General features: G+C 55.4%; 7 protein-coding genes across 7 annotated transcripts; 5 read left to right on the top strand and 2 right to left on the bottom strand.

Annotated features, from left to right (window-relative positions):
* The first annotated feature begins 193 nt into the window (after positions 1-193).
* On the top strand, positions 194-1,741 carry DACRYDRAFT_21123 (DUF926-domain-containing protein). Its single transcript, XM_040772245.1, has 2 exons — positions 194-640; positions 695-1,741. The coding sequence occupies exons 1-2, from the start codon at positions 210-212 to the stop codon at positions 1,473-1,475; spliced, it is 1,212 nt and encodes a 403-aa protein (XP_040630476.1). The 5' UTR covers positions 194-209; the 3' UTR covers positions 1,476-1,741.
* An 893-nt stretch (positions 1,742-2,634) lies between these two features.
* Positions 2,635-5,390, top strand: DACRYDRAFT_114955 (uncharacterized protein; the record flags this gene model as incomplete). Its single annotated transcript, XM_040769914.1, has 2 exons — positions 2,635-3,869; positions 3,920-5,390. 2 exons carry the CDS (start codon positions 2,635-2,637, stop codon positions 5,175-5,177), a joined length of 2,493 nt encoding a protein of 830 aa, XP_040630475.1. The 3' UTR covers positions 5,178-5,390.
* A 375-nt stretch (positions 5,391-5,765) lies between these two features.
* On the top strand, positions 5,766-7,732 carry DACRYDRAFT_105738 (alpha/beta-hydrolase; the record flags this gene model as incomplete). Its single annotated transcript, XM_040768136.1, has 11 exons — positions 5,766-6,129; positions 6,178-6,302; positions 6,353-6,432; positions 6,478-6,488; positions 6,538-6,712; positions 6,764-6,821; positions 6,870-7,038; positions 7,084-7,152; positions 7,198-7,211; positions 7,259-7,601; positions 7,659-7,732. 11 exons carry the CDS (start codon positions 5,766-5,768, stop codon positions 7,730-7,732), a joined length of 1,482 nt encoding a protein of 493 aa, XP_040630474.1.
* DACRYDRAFT_64527 (uncharacterized protein) lies at positions 7,723-8,385 on the bottom strand. The gene has a single exon (XM_040775756.1). The coding sequence runs from the start codon at positions 8,164-8,166 to the stop codon at positions 7,798-7,800; it is 369 nt and encodes a 122-aa protein (XP_040630473.1). The 5' UTR covers positions 8,167-8,385; the 3' UTR covers positions 7,723-7,797.
* A 379-nt stretch (positions 8,386-8,764) lies between these two features.
* Positions 8,765-11,208, top strand: DACRYDRAFT_99186 (uncharacterized protein). The gene is made up of 5 exons (XM_040777573.1): positions 8,765-9,033; positions 9,358-9,558; positions 9,609-9,816; positions 9,875-10,786; positions 10,845-11,208. The coding sequence occupies exons 1-5, from the start codon at positions 8,954-8,956 to the stop codon at positions 11,142-11,144; spliced, it is 1,701 nt and encodes a 566-aa protein (XP_040630472.1). The 5' UTR covers positions 8,765-8,953; the 3' UTR covers positions 11,145-11,208.
* Positions 11,209-11,567: 359 nt separating this feature from the next.
* Positions 11,568-12,386, bottom strand: DACRYDRAFT_49791 (uncharacterized protein; the record flags this gene model as incomplete). The annotated part of the gene is made up of 2 exons (XM_040774941.1): positions 11,568-11,992; positions 12,059-12,386. 2 exons carry the CDS (start codon positions 12,384-12,386, stop codon positions 11,568-11,570), a joined length of 753 nt encoding a protein of 250 aa, XP_040630471.1.
* A 371-nt stretch (positions 12,387-12,757) lies between these two features.
* DACRYDRAFT_99184 (small nuclear ribonucleoprotein) lies at positions 12,758-16,743 on the top strand (the record flags this gene model as incomplete). Its single annotated transcript, XM_040777572.1, has 2 exons — positions 12,758-12,826; positions 13,157-16,743. The coding sequence occupies 2 exons, from the start codon at positions 12,758-12,760 to the stop codon at positions 16,706-16,708; spliced, it is 3,621 nt and encodes a 1,206-aa protein (XP_040630470.1). The 3' UTR covers positions 16,709-16,743.
* Between the last annotated feature and the right edge of the window lie 215 nt (positions 16,744-16,958).

Raw genomic sequence — 16,958 nt, 5'->3', positions numbered from 1 at the left:
CCTGATGTGGTGCAGAGCTGTGAGATGAGGCAGATCTTGTGCTGATGACGCTGAGGAAGTCGGAGAATAAATCCGCAAAGAACTCGCTTAGAATTATTGAGAAGACTTAGGATAACATAAGGTTACTTCCGCTCATCCTTCACTCCCTACGATCATCCTTTCACCACACAACAAGACACAAGATAGCAGACACCGCAACCACGTCTAAGATGAACGGATCGAACGGTGCACACCACTCAGATCGCGAACGAGACCGCGCTGCTAGGTCACCGAGGAACGAAATTTCAGTGCACTACTCATCAGAAGCGAAGATGTACACCCCGCCTCCGGATAGTCCTCGCCGCGGGAGAGGAGATTCAAGAGAACGATATCGTGAGTGGGAGAGGGAAGATCGAAGGGATAGAGAGCGGGATGGAAATGGTGCTGTTCCGAGGGGAACTGGGCCGGATATGTACGCTTCCCGCCGCGCCTTCCAAAGGGAACATGGGCGTGCATCTCCGGAGTACGACAACTATGTTCCTCCTCTGAGCGGGGAAAGAAGGGGAGGAGGAGGGGACTGGCTCGACAGCAGAAGGCTGACAAGGGAGCGCAGTACTGTTAGCATCTGGCCGCCTAGTCCTCGTTCGCCGGAGAGGGATCCGTACGTCCCTTTTTTTTTAGAGTTTTGTTATGCATTTATTGACTTAATTGTTAGGACACCGGAGAGGAGGCATAGGAAACGCTATCGGACGCCTGAGTCAGAGGATGAGTCAGAGGAAGAACGGAGGAACAGAAGAAAACATAGATCGAAGCACAAGCGGTCGAGGAAGGAAAGAAGGGAGGAAGACAGTGAGGACGAAGAGGAGGAAAGGAGACGGCGCAGGAGGGACAGAGAGAGGGACAGGTCAAAAGAGAGGGACGCCGATAGGGAGAAAGATCGCAGATTAAACAAGAACCTGGACCAAGAGGATGAAGGTGTCTGGGTCGAGGCTGACGCGAGCAAGAACACCGCGCCCCCTACCGTCGCAGTCATCTCTCCTACCTCTGCCCATCCTCCTGCCATCAACGTGGTCTCCCACGATGACGACGACGACGGGAACATCGGTCCCCAACCCGCTCCTCAAATCCACGACTCCCTACACGAACGAGATTACGGCGGTGCCCTCCTGGCCGGTGAAGGGTCTGCCATTGCCGCTTTCGTCCAGTCTAATGAGCGTATCCCGCGGCGTGGAGAGATCGGCCTCACCTCAGGAGAAATTGACGTCTTCGAGCATGCGGGGTATGTCATGTCCGGCTCTAGGCATAAACGGATGAACGCGGTCCGCATGAGGAAGGAGAATCAGGTGATTAGTGCAGAGGAGAAACGCAGTCTTCTGAGGCTCCAGAGGGAGGAGAGAGAGAAGCGTGAGAGCGAGATCGTTGGTGGGTTCAAGGAGATGTTGGAGGATAAACTGAAGGCTGCTGTTGGTCCGGCCCCGCCACCAGCGCAGGAGTAATCTGTATGCTCATGTATGTATGTAACGGGTTCCCCCGGTAAGTGTAGTATCTTGCGCTGGTTTTCACTGCCTCAAGTGGTTTTCGCGTTTACCCGTTATCGGCACGTTTCATGTCCCCAATTTCTCCGAGGGAGAGAGCCAAATAACTGTATACCCGTTGAGCGGATTTATGAACGCTCAGGACACTGGCGCTTCCGGCCACCTGTAACCCTCAAGAAATGTATGACGCTAAGTCCTCGGAATACAGCACATATGTATTTCCCAACACCCCCTGGTTTTTTGATTTGATCCGTACGTCTCCGCGATTTACGGCCCATTGCGATGAGCGGTCCCCCTCCGATACACGTCGCCCAGCATGCCGCCCTTGACAGACGATCTCCACTTGAACCGCGACCCTTGTTGTAACCCAGACACCGGCGCCGGCGAGACTGGATTTGACATAATGCTGGCGTACCTGAACAAATAACAATGATTGATGTTTGCTTGCCACGCAATCCCGTGGTGCTTCATCCCTCCATTCCTACACAAAAACAATCATTGTATCCAAACACCTGGCGGAATGCGAACAGCAGATGACGGATAAAGTTCAATGCGGCGATTCCGCAAAGCGGGAGCAAACTCTAGTCACGCCCCTCAGTCGCGCTCTGTTGTTTTTGTCACATGACGCTGTAGCCTCACGCGTGTTCGGTATGCTTCCGCTACCGGAGGCATTCTCGTTCATTGCTCCTTTGCAAAGAGTTGAATTAGGACCCGTGTAATGTGCCTTGTCAGGTCTGTGCAGATCCTTCAGTAGGGACACGTCTGATTGGACCTTACCCGTCATTTTTCTCCCCCTCCTCGACCTCCCCCCCTCCCTACAGCGTGTGCATACGTGCCAGTGTCCATTCTTGTCCAGCGCAAAGGATACATTAACATTACCCTGCTCAACGGCAAGGCGAATGCTTGTTTTCGTACCTCCATCTGCCCACACTCCCATCTCATAGCAACAACGCGTCGAACATTGCAATTTCCCACTGCCGCGTCTCGTAATCCTCCAGAGGAGCATAGCAACAACCTTGGGAAATAGCCCTAACCCTGCCCAGGTAGCTGTACACCGACTCAGTGAGTACATGGCCTCATACGCGTTGGGGCCGTCATTGACGCGTCCTCGTCGCGCAGGATGGCCACCGAAGCCCCTATATGCCCGCCGGCTGCGCCTGCTCCCAATGGGGGACCCATGCCCGCATTGACAGACGATGCGCTCGCCGAAGTGCGCAAGATGTTCACAGCAGAACAGTACGAGAAGACAAAGTCCTTCGTCACCATGTTCTGCTCAGCTCAGGGTGGTTCATCACTCCGTGCCGTCGCGGTCGCCCAGTCCCTCACCCGTTCCATGTCCGTCCCCAGCGAAGCCCTTGCACCAGCACCAGCACCTACCAAACCCACCAAACCTCCCGTAGCACCGATCAAGCGCGAACCCTCCCGTACTTCCATGACCCACGAGTTTGAAAACGCGTCCAGCACAGCGACCCCTGTTATCCCGTCGCCTGCCTCAGACAGCTCTGGCTTCGGTAAACTTCGTATATCCCTAAGCGACGCGGCGGAACATCTTTCGCAGAGGGAACGAGATCGCAGGAAGGAGAAGAGACGTAGATTTGATGAAGCTGTCCCGCCCCTCCAGTTCACACAGCAGCCCCAATATGCGCCGGCATACGCTATGGCTAATTTTGCTATCAAGGTCGAACCTCCCACGTATGCGATGGATTTCTTTACTCAACCACTTATGCCGTCCAACGCTCAGCACGCCTTCAAGCGAACCATGTCGGACTCTGCCGCGTATCAACGGCCCGTCCCTACGATGGAACAGTTCATGGAGGAGAAAGAGCGGCGCGAAGCTGCGGCTCGCTCCTCTGCTCTTCTCAGGCCTGGCATTGGCTTACCTGTGCACGAGGATGACGATGAATACCCGCATTCGCTAGAACAAGATTCGCCGTCTCCTTCCCCTGCGATGTCGTATGCCAGCCTTCCCAACCAACACCATCAGCTACAGTACCCATATCAGTACGCTTCACAACAAGATATGGCAAGCCTCTATGCACCCGCCAGTGCATACGCTTCGCACATGGCAGCAACGGTGACCCCGCAAAAGAACATCAAGTCCATCCCTCCTACTTCCTCCCCCTACCATGCAGACCAAGTCACTCCTGCGCCGTTTCCGATACCTTCAGGACCGAGGTCTACGGCCAAGCCCGCATGGTCGTATGCCGCCTTGATTGGACAAGCGATCACCGCTGCTCCCAGTAACCGCGCGAGCTTGAGCCAGATATATAACTGGATCAGTACCGCTTATCCTTTCTACAAGCGAAGCGAGGCTGGCTGGCAAAATTCGATCAGGCACAACCTCAGCTTAAATGAGTGAGTACCAGTCGATGCTTACCGTCGACCCATCTAATCGCCTTCCCCAGATGTTTCGTTAAGATCAAGCGCGAAGAGGGTGAAAAAGGGAAAGGCTGCTGGTGGGGCATCCGTCCAGGTGACGAAGAATGCTTCGCCGGTGGTGGTTTCCGCAAGAAAGGCTCTGCCGCACGGGCCCCCAGTACTTCCGTCACACAGCGTAACAGCAGCGAAAGCGATCAGAGCCGCAAGCGTAAGGCTCCTCCTGAGTATGACGATTCCGAGGAAGAGTCAACAGCGCCACCTCCCAGGCGTCCAGTCGATCGCGCGATCAAGCAGGAACCGCCTATCGTGTGGGCTGTTCCGGACGCCTATGATATGCCCGCACCTCCAACACATGTACCTAGAGCCCAAGCACCTGCCCAGCATCACACCCCAGTTCGCCCCGTCTCCTCCCTCCCGCCTCTGTCCCAGCAGTTCCCGAACATGCCCGGTCTGACTCCCACCGTATCGAGTCCACCTTCTTCCTCCCCTATGGGCGCACTTCATACCGGCTCAATACTCCCGCCTGGATACAGCGTGCCTTCAAAACTTGCCGCCTTGGCTCCGAGCTTCGAGCTCTCACCAAAACCGATCAAGGGCAGAGATTATAAACGAGAAAGAATACCTTTGCAGCCGAAGTTTGAGCATCTGGATGGAAGGACGGACGAGCACGGAATGTCGCCCTTCACGTTGCTAACCCAGTCTGCATTCAAGGAGATCTCACCGAACTCTGGATCAATCCCTCTACCCTTACTGCCCAAGACATCAACAATAACAAACATGGGTCCGCCAGCGACACCAAAGCGTCCAGAGATCAAGCGACCGCGTACGCCACCTTCCAAGGTGTCCGAAATCATCTCGAACCCTTCAAAGTCGGACCGTCGCCTGCCTACCATACCTGGTTTGCAGGAGGCCCTCTCCACCCCGCCAGCTAGGAAGTTGATGGCGTACGACGAACTGCAGTTGTTAACGCCGTCCCGCATTGGTGGCTCCCATGGTCGCAGCGTTTCTGCCTCCGGCATCTTCCCAAGTCCCTCGCGATTTGCCGCCCTCAACTCAACACCTTCTCGGGGTGTTTTCGGCTCACCAGGTGGATCATCACTCTTCGGCACTCCGCTTGGTCGCGCCCTCGCCCAAAAGTGGGACATGTCCGACCCCGCGACCCAGGCGAACGAGGACCTGCAAATGTTCATATCGAGTGGTACAAAGCTCGGCCTGTTTGAGAGCCCCGTGCGTGGATCAGGCAGCAGGTCTGGTTGGGACAGCCCGGGGTTCGACAACTGGTAGTTTTCTCCTTCGCTTTTGGGTCAAGGTCGCTTTCGTACATATATACCCTTGTCTACCATTCTTCCTTCGCGTCTCGCGCTGCCTTTTTCTCCTGCCTTGCGATATCACATACACATGTGGGTACGTTGTTCTTGTTTCCTTGCGTCTCCTCTGCTCAGGACTGTATCTATGCTCATGACCTCCGATTTGACTATCGGCTACTTTCCTCTCCCCCTCTTGTTGCCATTTGCGTCACATCTCCTTGGTCGCCTCGATCTATCCTTATTGTAGCCGTATGTATGTGATAGCCACCTCATTGTCATGATCCATAGACAGCCTTGAACAATGTACAACATTACATACTCCATTATGCCGGCGCTTGCTTCCGTGGGCGCTTAGTGACGGTCCTTCGTTGCGCCAAATCGCGCACGGGACTCGAACGTTGTTCTCGCGCGCCTTTCATTCTTGATTGCTCATTACTATGTCTGCTCATGGTCTATCGACGGGTTATATCAGAATTACATCTGGTGAATATGACTGTGGGCAATCCCTTCATGTCATACGCGCTTGGCCCAGCAACGACATCTGCTCTCCTTCGAACTGCTGACTATGACACTTCTCGCCAGTTTAGAACTTCTACTGCTCTGCATCCCTATCCTGGCCGCTCCATCCAGCATCCTCGATACGGGTCCCTTCAGCTGGCCCTTCTTCTCATGGTTCACTTCCCCCGCAGGGTTTCCAGACGAAGTCGCCGTCCTCCGCTTGGCACCTTTTTCCGACCCAGCGGCACGAGCATTCCTGGTCAATTCCTCCGCCCTGCCGTTGGTAGACTTCGACCTCCAGGAGTCGTATGCCGGACTCTTGCCTATCAGCGCAGAGGAAGGAGAGGCAAGGAAGCTGTTCTTCTGGTACTGGCCCACTTCCGCGCCAGAAGGTAGCAAACATCTCACAATCTGGCTCAACGGCGGACCTGGTATTCCTTACCTTCTGGCTTCTTTAGATGGGATCTGATAATATGTAGGATGCTCGAGCCTTATGGGGTTCTTGCAGGAAAATGGGCCGATCATGTTCTTGCCCGGGATGGACAAGCCTGAGTATAATCCAGAAGGATGGACGACCGCCACGAATATGCTATATATTGATCAGGTCTGTGCCTTTATCATTGTGTGGGGTCGATATTAGCTCACGTGCGGCAGCCTATTGGAACTGGGTTCAGTGCTGGTCCTGCTAGCGTACGAAACGAGGAAGACATCGCCGAACAGTTCTACGGCTTCCTGTGAGTTGTTCTATCTCCAAACGGGGACTCGCTGACCCCTTGCAGACAACAGTTCTGTACGCTCAGAGTCACATCCTCCTCTTGCCCGTATTGACCGAATTGAAGATACGATTTTTCCGGAACTGCTCTCTAAACCGCTTATCTTCGCGGGAGAGTCCTACGCAGGCTACTACATCCCCTTCATTGCCCATCGTATCCTTCACGCTTCCCAAGAAGAGCAAGCCAGGCAAGCGATCTCCGTCCACGCGCTGCTCATGAACGACGGATGTTATTCGAGCGGGTAAGCAACGCATTCGGGCACTGGCCGCTGTTGACGGCGTGCATTTTCTAGGATCGTGATGCAACACGCGCCCACACCTGCATTCGCCCGACTGCATCAAGCGACGCTTGTACGCCCCGTTCCTTCCTTCAGGTCATACACTACTCACCAATTTTAGAACCTCACCACGGCCCAGATACTCGAGCTCGAGCAGCGCCGCGCTTCCTGCGGGTACGACGCTCTCCTTGCTCAGATTAGGTATCCCCCAGCGGGGAAACTGACGCTCCCGAACAATGTGGATTATACGCCTTATGAATGTGATCTTACGGACCTGTTTAAGCAGTGGTGTGAGTATTGGGACTTTAGGCTGGGGTGGGACTGATGGTACTTAGGTAGGGAAGCGAATCTCTGCTTTAAGGAGGAAAAAGTCGGGCAAGGATGCCTGAAGGAGAACCCGCTAGGTACGCTTATCCCTCTGCATACTACTGTCTCCTAACTTGCACCAGACACGTACTTCAGCGTTCGCTCTTCTCCCTTCTCCTGTGTGACTTCCTAAGCCCTTCCCAGCGCTCAGACGTCCAGTCCCTCCTCCACCTGCCCCCTTCCTCATGGTCCGAATGCACCTCCCACTCCGTTTACAAGTCCGGGAAAGACGAGTCCGCGGTTTACTCTGAAACCCTCCTGCCTGAACTGGTTGACCGACTCCCTGGTGGGGTCACCCTCTGGCACGGGGTGCTGGACGCGCTGCTCCTAGCGGAAGGGGATAGGCTCACTATACAGAACCTGACCTGGGGCGGGGAGCAAGGATTCCAGGAAGAACCTCATACGCCTCTTTACCTGGGAAGGGAGAAGAAGGGCTTGTGGCACGAGGAGAGAGGACTGACGTATGTCGAAGTGTACGATGCGGGTCGTGAGTCGCTTTTGCGGTCCAGTGGAGGGGCAAGCTGACTGAACCGAACCGAGGTAGATATGGTACCTCAGGACCAGCCTGAAGTCGCGCTAAGGGTGCTGAAGTATGTGCTCGGGTTAGATGGTTTATAATTTCCCCGATGTCCTGATAGACTAATGCGCATGCGCATATACAATGTTATATTCCCATTATACCCTCACGGAGCCGCCTCCCCCTCCTCCAGCCCCTTCCTGTAACTCTCCAACAACCCCACCGTCCTCCCTCCTCTGGCGGCATCCAGCACTCCCGCAGTCTGCGCCGCCGGCGCACTGAGTAACCCGACAATCTGTGCTCTGAGCGTCTCGAGCGTCGGTAGCTTGGCCGTCTCCCTCAGAACAGGCTCCGACATCACTTGCCCCTCTACTAACGCAGCAAGGATCTGTAGCCGAGGTTTCCTCTTCTCCTCCGAGGACTTGGGTACGGCTCGGTCCAGAACTCGGAGGAGTTTTGCCAGTGCCGGGGGATCAAGGACGGGGTAGGCGAGCGCGGCTACGGGACCTTTGAGCACTTCGCGAACATGATACATGTGCGGAGCTCGGGTGCGTAGGATAGCAGCTAGGATCGAGGGGCGGATAACGTGTACCTTCGGTTCGGGGTTGCGGGTTTTCCAGAGGGGCGAATTAGGGTCATCCGGTATCAACCTGGTGCTGCCTTTGGGGGGCGGGTTGACGGCTTTGGCGAGATCTCGCCGCAGACGCTCGAATAGCGAGGCAGGGAGGTTCTCGTGCCCTAGCAGGAGGAGGAGGGGGGATGTGTCCAGCAAGTGGGAGATGTGTCGGTGGGAAAAGGCTTTGCGCTCGGGGAAGATGCGGCTTGCTTTTGGGTGGGTGTAGGGGGGTGAGGCGGGGGTGGCGTAGGTTCGGTGCTGTGGGAGGCAAGGGAGGGCACATCGAGGGATATGGGGTGTGAGGAGTGTGTAGACTCGCCGCTGAGTGGACATGGTGGTCATCCTTGAATGACAGAGGACAACGGAAAGAATCGCCGTGCCATAAAAGGAAATCGATTATTTACGCCACTCGAGCACAGCCACTTGAAATTCACTGAAATATTCACCAACAACTTAATCGTTTTTCGTGGATCTGAGGTTGTCAGTCGCCCTTCTCTTCTCTCCCCTATATCTTTGAGCTCGATCAACGGTCATTGGAGATATTAAGGACCGCACAGCAACCTTCCTGGTCTCCTCTCTTCTGTTTTGCGTGCTCCCCGTGTCGGTACTCTTGCGGTACCCTTCCAGTCGCAACCTGTTCAACACGGTACACCCACCCATACGCGACCGAACCGCTCCCTTCTTTCCCTCCAAAACCGCACCAGCAATGCACTCTCTCATATCCGCTGTGCGTCTTACACGGCGTATCCCAGCGATACATAAATCGCTGCTCATACACAGACCATCGTGCGTGCTGGTTTATCCCCCTTTTTGCTGGAAGATTAACTGACCAAAGATGCCTGCTTTTCTCTCTCCTGTCTCTGATCGCCTGGACTCCCCTGGTGGATTTATGCTCTCTCCTCGATCGGCGCCCTTCGCTCCTCGGACCAAACTGTCAACCTCCCTCGGTCTGATCATCCCCTCCCCACTCCTGCTCCCCTCATCCCTTCTCCCTACCCGCCCCCGTGCCCCACCCACACGACCACACGCCTCGCTCTATACCCCTCCCACCTATGCATGTCTACACGACCCCCCAACCGCCCTCCCCGGCGTGCCCGACATCCTCAATAGAGCCCGGTTCATGGGTAACGTCTCCCCCGCCCAGTCGCTGGCAGCAGCGGAAACGAGCTCCAAGAACAGACGCGTGTTTGTTCTCAACCTCCCGTACACGGCGACGATGGACAAGGTCAAGGAGTTTATGGAGACTCGGGCCGGGCCTGTAACGCATGCGGAGATCCTCACCACTCCAGAAGGCGAATCTAAAGGTTGCGCGTGAGTTCCCCCTCCTACACACACATAGCTCGCATGCTTATACTACGCAGGGTTGTGGAATTTGAAGGCCAGGAGATGGCAGAAAAGGCCATCGCCAGCATCTCCATGCAGGTCTTTGATGGTAGGAGCGTGTTTGTCCGCCCGGTAGGTCACGACCTTGTTGTGGGTGAACGGGACAGGAAAATGAACGAGACGGAATGGCAGGATCAATCTGACATGGGATTCGGAACCCAGCCTTATCAGCTATATATTGGGAATGTGCGTCCCCCTCTTCCATCTTGCGTACGATACGCCCGATGCTCATGTACATCCCCAGGTTCCCCCCTCCTTCAGCTGGCAAGACCTCAAAGACGTCTTCAAGCCCTTCGGACCAGTAAACCACTGCAACGTCTCCTCCAAACGCGTTGCTTCTGCGACCGAACCCATCTGGGGGACTCTTCAGCTCCAAAGCGCCGCCCACGCCCAGCGGGCGATGAACCACTTCGCTGATGCCGCACGGAAGAGCAGCATCGGCGCCCTCGTCGTTCTACCGTGGGAAGACCGACCGCGGGATGTGGATGTTAGCTTGCTAAACGATGCTGCGCGGAGGTCATTAAGACCTAACAAAGGGGATGGATCGGCTCCTGCACCGGCTTGGGGAGGCCCGGTTACGTCTCAAGCGGGTCAGGTTGGTCAACCACGCCAGCCTTATGGGTTTGCCCAGCCGGGCCAGGCAACGTTCTCCGCTCCTGGACGGTTCCCCCCAGGCCAAGTTCAGCAACTCCCCCAACAACCTCAGCAGGAGCAGCAACACTCTCCAGGCCAAGCGCAACCCCTGCCAAACACCTGGAGCAACTACCCCTACCCTTACCCTTACGCCTACCCCCCACCCCCATCCTCACTCGGGCAAGGCTGGCCCTCCCCCGCCGGCACCCCTCCTCCAGGCACTCCACCGCAGAATGCCTACCCCGCGCCGCCCCAGGGCTGGCCGTCCCACCCACCTCAGGGCTATCCCCCGTACCAAGTCCCCTACCCGTACAACTACACCTACCCTCCGAGCCCGGTGACCACCCCATCTCCCGATAGCTCATCCAGTGCCACTCCTTCCCCCGACAGCGCTATCCCTCCCCCTGTAGAACAAGAGAAGAACATTTGGAAAGCTCCTACGGGCCCGCGTGCCGCACCTGAGCTCTTCCGGCACCGCACCGCTCTCCACACGGGCGCTAAAACGCAGATCGTTGTCAAATTCGTATGTGCCCCTCCCTTCCCTAATTCGTTGATCCGTTGATCCTGATTCCAAACCCTAGTTCCCGAACGAGACAGACGAGGAAGACCTCGTCGACCTGTTCACTTCCACCGGTGCGCAAGTCGTCGGCGTCGAGATCCTCCGCACAGAACGCATCCGGAACATGGGCATCGTACAGTTCTCAACCCCCGACGAGGCGCAAGCAGCGGTCCAAACTTTCCATGGGTATAATTATGGCGGGCGCGGGCTGGCGCTTAGGATGGTTAACGAGCCGTTTAACTTTTCGGCTAAGGCTTGGGCGCCGGATAGGGAGAAGCTGGTGGAAGAGGAGAGGGAGAAGAGCTGGAAGGATATGGAGTAGAAATTCTTTGGGTTGGACTGGGGTTTTGGGTTGTGTTAGGAAGACAATGAGATATAGATAGTCGCACCTCTCATCGTGTCCAGCGTTCTGCGTTCTATGCCTCATTTTGGTGTTGGCCAGGAGGGTTGTTGGTGGGAAACCTCAGGGTCCGATGACGTCACCTACCTCATTCAGTCCACAGAGGTATCTCCACTGATCAAACAAACGGCGGCACACCCTGCCCTTATAATAGGAAGGAGATGTGCCAGATAGTCTAGAAGACAAACAAGTCTGGATTAGGGGTACAGTATGGAAGGTAGTACAGTGTATGCATGACCGGAGATGAGAGAAATACAGCCACTGGCACTGCGAACGCTACTCGCGGCGACAGCATTCACGAGCGCACAGCGGTGGGCACCAACAGCAGAGCGGCAACAGCGCAGGCTACCGCTCCCCTCCACCCGTCGTACTCCCCATCCGGTCCTTCTCAGCCACCACACGCCTCTTCTTCCCCCCATTCCGGATCATCGCCATATCTGCCTCGATCTCGCCCTCGTTCTTCTTATCCAGCGAGGGCACCGCTTTCCCGAGGGACCAGCGGCCGTTCGCCCCCGCTTGGGACCCTTTGGCTTTCTTATTCTCTCGCCCGTTGGACAGAGGCATGGTGTACTTTGACGGGATCCCGCTGGTTAGGGAGAGAGCGTTCGTCTCCGGAGGACCGGAGAGTCCGAGGATCGCTTGCGCATGGTTCATCTCCTTCGGGAGCGTAACGGGGACCGTTTCCTTCCCCGTGGTTGGCTCACTCGGTGGTGAAGGCGGTCCAGAACCAGCCTGACCACGGAGTTTGCGCGTTTGACGCGGTTGACCCGCTTCCAATGCGCCCAGTTCTGGGAGGTTGGATGAGCTAATATTCCAATGAGAGTGGGATCACGCACCAGCAATATCCTGCGCTTCGAGTTCCTCCTTGGCTTTTCTCCGTCCTTCCCCAAGGCCAGCGATCATCCGCTGTCTTGCGTCCTCTCTTCCCTTCTTCCATTCCTCTTCTATGACTCTGCGCTCGTCCTCGCGCGCAATATCGGCACATTCTAGTGCGTATTCCTCGTCTTTGTCGATCTGCGCCAACGCAGCCGCACGGACGAGGGAAAGCTGGTACATCGCCAGTTGAAAATTGGAGTTTGTAGGAGGGTAGGTGAGGAGTGCCTGATACCCCTGTGCGGGTAGGGCAAGCTCAGCGTTGAATATCCTGGTGCATTCGATCAGCATACGTTTATCAGGCAGTGAGGGATCGAGCATACTCGTCTCGCTTGTCCCATTGCTCTTGCGCATATCGAACTAGTTTTTCTGCCGCCTCGCGCGTCTTCCGCTCCTTTCTGTCCTTCTTACTCTCCTCCACTATTAAACCAGTCATCAGGGTTTATTTACGTATTACTAGGTGCAGCACGTACGGTGTAGTTCCTCAACATGATGTATGAAAGTCTGTGGTGGCGGTGGTGCAGGTTTAGAGCTCCGGTGACTTTTGCTGGCGGACGGTGCACCATAGGGGATGGTATGTAGGGTGCTGCCTCCCTGTGCGGCAAACGAATGCTGGGACATGGCTGGCGTGCGGGCAGGGCCCACAGTGTTCATGTTCCACTATGCGCACGCTGGATGCTGTGATGATGGCTTTCAAGAGCAAGGGGGAGGACGTTGACAATTGTGGGGATGTGCGTCCAGGCGGTGAGGGATGGGCGTAAGAAAGGCCGGGGGTGACCAGCGGTCTAGTTGTTCTCTCGCCTTCAGGGCTCTCACTCGGAGGTGCCCCCTCTCCTCCGCCCGTCCAGTTCTGCTTCCGTGGCCCGCCCACGCGGTTACTTTAGGGGTCCTTAGGCAGGAGAGACCCCGAAGAGATGACACATCTGATCCCGCGCATGAGCGGACTCATCCTATTCTTTCGGATTCCATCGTTACTGGTCGTGCTTACCCCTTGTGCCGATACCACCACCACCACTGTTTTCATTGCACGCTTTTGTCAGTCTTTACTCCATCGACGCTAGTGGTTCAAAATGTCTTCTCCTGAGAGGCAAGAGCTGCAGTCCTACACTGCGCCGAAGGATGTGCTCGAAGAGTTCGCCGCGATGGCGGAAGAGGAAGACGTCGACCCCTTTGCGGAGACAGCATTGAAGCGTCAAGTCCTCCAGCGTGGCTCTGAATACCAGCGTAAAGGTGCCGAACGAGCTATGGAGCGTGGAAACGAGGCTATTCGAGCCGATCCGTTTGCCCAAGGTGCAGAAGGGGACGGGGACAGTTACAAAGATGCTATGCGTCTCCAGATGCTTGAGAGGGAAGAAGAACGCGTCAGGAGAGCGATTGTAGAGAAGGAGAGGAAGGAAAAGGAAGAAGGAAAAGTCGCGCAGGACTTGGATAAAACGCCGCCCGCAGAACTGTTGGCACTCATGAGGGGAGATCAGACCCCACCAAGGCTTGGCATGGACCTCGACAAGACACCGCCTAAAGCCCAACCTGCGGCGAGTTCGACACGCCGGAAGCGTCGTTGGGATATCAAAGACGACGAAGAGACTGCTGTCGAGTCTGACAGTACTGCCGTTGCCACTGGTGAGTGGTCTGAAAAGGCGTTGGAGGAGGCTGCTCCGCCAAAGAAGAAACGATCGAGGTGGGACGAGACGCCTGCAGAAGAGGCCGCTGTTAAGGCTGAAGAAACTGCCCCCGCTGCCGCTGCCGCCCCAAAGCGCTCACGATGGGATCAAACACCTGTCGGCTTGCCTCCTATGACCGCTTCTGGTGGTCTTGCACCAATTATCATGCCGAACTATCATGCTTTGTCAGAAGACAAAAACAACCGGTACATGTCCGATGACGAGCTTGACATCGTCCTACCACCAAGTGGTTACGTGATTGTGACACCTCCACCGGGATACGAGCGTGTAGCCCCACCGAAGAATATCTCGAACCCGTTGACCGGGTTCCAAATTCAAGAAGAGGGATCTGGAGCCACTGCGGCGATTGCAGCTGCCCTTGGTCCAGAAGCGCCGACCGAAATACCTGGCGTCGGCAATCTCGCCTTCTTCAAGCCGGAAGATGCGACATACTTCAGCAAGATCCTGAAAGAGGAAGATGAAACTGAGATGTCCGTTGAGGAGCTCAAAGAGCGCAAGATCATGCGCCTCCTGCTCAAAATCAAGAACGGCACACCACCCGTGCGGAAGACTGCCTTACGTCAGATCACTGACAAGGCACGTGAATTTGGTGCCGGCCCACTGTTTGACAAGATCCTTCCGCTGCTAATGGAACGCACGCTGGAGGATCAGGAACGTCACTTGCTCGTCAAGGTCATCGATCGTGTCCTGTACAAGCTCGACGATCTCGTGCGGCCATACGTGCATAAGATTCTTGTGGTTATTGAGCCCCTGCTCATTGATGAAGACTATTATGCCCGTGTCGAAGGTCGGGAGATCATTTCCAACCTGTCCAAGGCCGCTGGTCTGGCACACATGATCTCTACCATGCGTCCAGATATCGATCATGTTGACGAATACGTACGGAACACAACTGCGCGTGCCTTCTCCGTCGTCGCCTCCGCCCTTGGCATCCCTTCGCTGCTTCCCTTCCTCCGCGCTGTCTGCCGGAGCAAGAAGTCTTGGCAGGCTAGACACACCGGTATCCGCATCGTCCAGCAAATTGCTATAATGATGGGTTGTGCCGTCTTGCCCCACCTGCGCAACCTGGTCGACTGTGTCGCTCACGGCTTGGAAGATGACCAGCAAAAGGTACGCACTATGACAGCGCTCGCGCTTGCGGCGCTCGCCGAGGCTGCAGCACCTTACGGTATCGAATCGTTCGACAACGTGCTCAAGCCGCTGTGGATTGGTATTCGTCAGCACCGTGGTAAGGGCCTCGCTGCCTTCCTCAAGGCGATTGGGTTTATCATCCCGCTCATGGATCCCGAATATGCGTCATACTATACTAAAGAAGTCACCGTCATTCTCATCCGCGAGTTCCAGAGCTCGGACGAGGAGATGAAGAAGATAGTCCTCAAGGTTGTGAAACAATGCGCAGCAACGGAGGGTGTTACTCCCGCATACATCAAGCATGATATTCTGCCCGAATTTTTCAGGGCGTTCTGGGTCCGTCGCATGGCCCTTGATAAACGTAATTTCAAGCAGGTTGTGGAGACTACCGTAGAGCTGGCGCAGAAGGCGGGTGTGGCTGAGATCGTCGGGCGGATTGTCAACGACCTCAAGGATGACTCTGAACCGTACCGAAAGATGGTCATGGAGACCATTACCCAAGTGGTTGCAAAGCTTGGCGCGTCCGACATCGACGAGAAGCTAGAGGAGAAACTTATCGATGGCATCATCTATGCCTTCCAAGAACAGACAAGCGAAGATCAGATTATGCTCGATGGTTTCGGCACCGTCGTCAACGCGCTTGGTGTACGCGTCAAGAAGTACCTCACGCAGATCGTATCAACCGTTCTCTGGCGGCTGAATAACAAGAGTGCTAAAGTCAGGCAGCAAGCTGCGGATTTGACCACTCGATTGGCTGTTGTCATCAAACAGTGTGGTGAAGACGCTCTGCTTAGCAAGCTTGGACTCGTCTTGTTCGAGCAACTTGGCGAAGAATACCCCGATACCCTCGGTTCTATTATCGCTGCGGAGGGTGCTATCGCCAACGTGGTTGGTATGACACATATGAACCCTCCCGTCAAGGATCTCTTACCTCGTATGACGCCCATTCTCCGCAATCGACACGAGAAAGTGCAAGAGGCATCTATCAACTTGATCGGCCGTATTGCCGATCGCGGTGCCGAGTTCGTACCTGCTCGAGAGTGGATGCGTATCTGCTTCGAGTTGCTTGACCTCCTCAAGGCACACAAGAAAGGTATTCGGCGTGCGGCTGTCAACTCGTTCGGCTATATCGCCAAGTCTCTGGGTCCGCAGGATGTGCTCCAAGTCCTGCTTACCAATTTGCGGGTACAGGAACGTCAAAGCCGCGTGTGCAGCACCGTCGCCATCGCCATCGTCGCTGAAACTTGTGGGCCGTTCACCTGCATCCCCGCTATCCTAAACGAGTACCGCACCGCAGAACTGAATGTCCGCACCGGATGTTTGAAGGCACTGGCATTTGTCTTCGAATACGTCGGACCTCAATCCGCGTTCTACGTTGACTCAGTGGTCACCATGCTGGAAGATGCTCTGACGGATCGTGATCTCGTCCATCGTCAAACTGCGAGCACAATCGTCAAGCATCTCGCACTTGGTGTCGCTGGCCTAGGTTGTGAAGACTCGATGATGCACTTGATGAACCTTGTATGGCCCAATTGTTTCGAGACTTCACCGCACGTTATCGGCGCAGTTATGGATGCGATCGAGGCAATGAGGGTCTCCCTGGGTCCAGGCATTTTACTTAGCTACACGCTGCAGGGTCTGTTCCATCCCGCTAGGAAGGTGCGTGAAGTATATTGGCGGGTCTATAATGCCCTGTACCTCGGGGCTCAAGACTCAATGGTCCCGTTCTACCCGGACCTTGCTGAATTGAGCGACAAGAGGAACACGTATGATAGACACGCCCTTCAGATGTTCTTGTAATTAGTATGTTTCAGTCTGTACTATATAAATAGCGGTGTCATATGAAAACAATTGCTGATAATTTGGAACCGAACGTCATGAGGAACATATTCGGGAGGCCGGGTATTGTTCTTCATGACTGCGCGGCGTGCAACTGAGGGCTCCGTGAATCAGAAACAGAACAGGCATTGCATTTATTTTCGTGCGATACAGTGAGGGCGTATAGCGACCTCCAGTCGCGCTGTAGCTAGTTTATCTGGGTATACAAAAC

Source organism: Dacryopinax primogenitus, assembly GCF_000292625.1.
Source record: "Dacryopinax primogenitus strain DJM-731 SS1 chromosome Unknown DACRYscaffold_5, whole genome shotgun sequence".
Taxonomy (NCBI): Eukaryota; Fungi; Basidiomycota; class Dacrymycetes; order Dacrymycetales; family Dacrymycetaceae; genus Dacryopinax; species Dacryopinax primogenitus.
Note: the sequence above shows the minus strand (reverse complement) of the source record. Positions and strands in the feature narration are given on the sequence as shown.

Coding starts and splice junctions, on each gene's coding strand:
- DACRYDRAFT_21123 (XM_040772245.1), top strand. CDS start 210: ATGAACGGATCGAACGGTGCACACCACTCAGATCGCGAACGAGACCGC. Junction 641..694: donor CGTTCGCCGGAGAGGGATCC/GTACGTCCCTTT, acceptor CTTAATTGTTAG/GACACCGGAGAGGAGGCATA.
- DACRYDRAFT_64527 (XM_040775756.1), bottom strand. CDS start 8,166: ATGTATCATGTTCGCGAAGTGCTCAAAGGTCCCGTAGCCGCGCTCGCC.
- DACRYDRAFT_99186 (XM_040777573.1), top strand. CDS start 8,954: ATGCACTCTCTCATATCCGCTGTGCGTCTTACACGGCGTATCCCAGCG. Junction 9,559..9,608: donor GGCGAATCTAAAGGTTGCGC/GTGAGTTCCCCC, acceptor TATACTACGCAG/GGTTGTGGAATTTGAAGGCC. Junction 10,787..10,844: donor CGCAGATCGTTGTCAAATTC/GTATGTGCCCCT, acceptor TCCAAACCCTAG/TTCCCGAACGAGACAGACGA.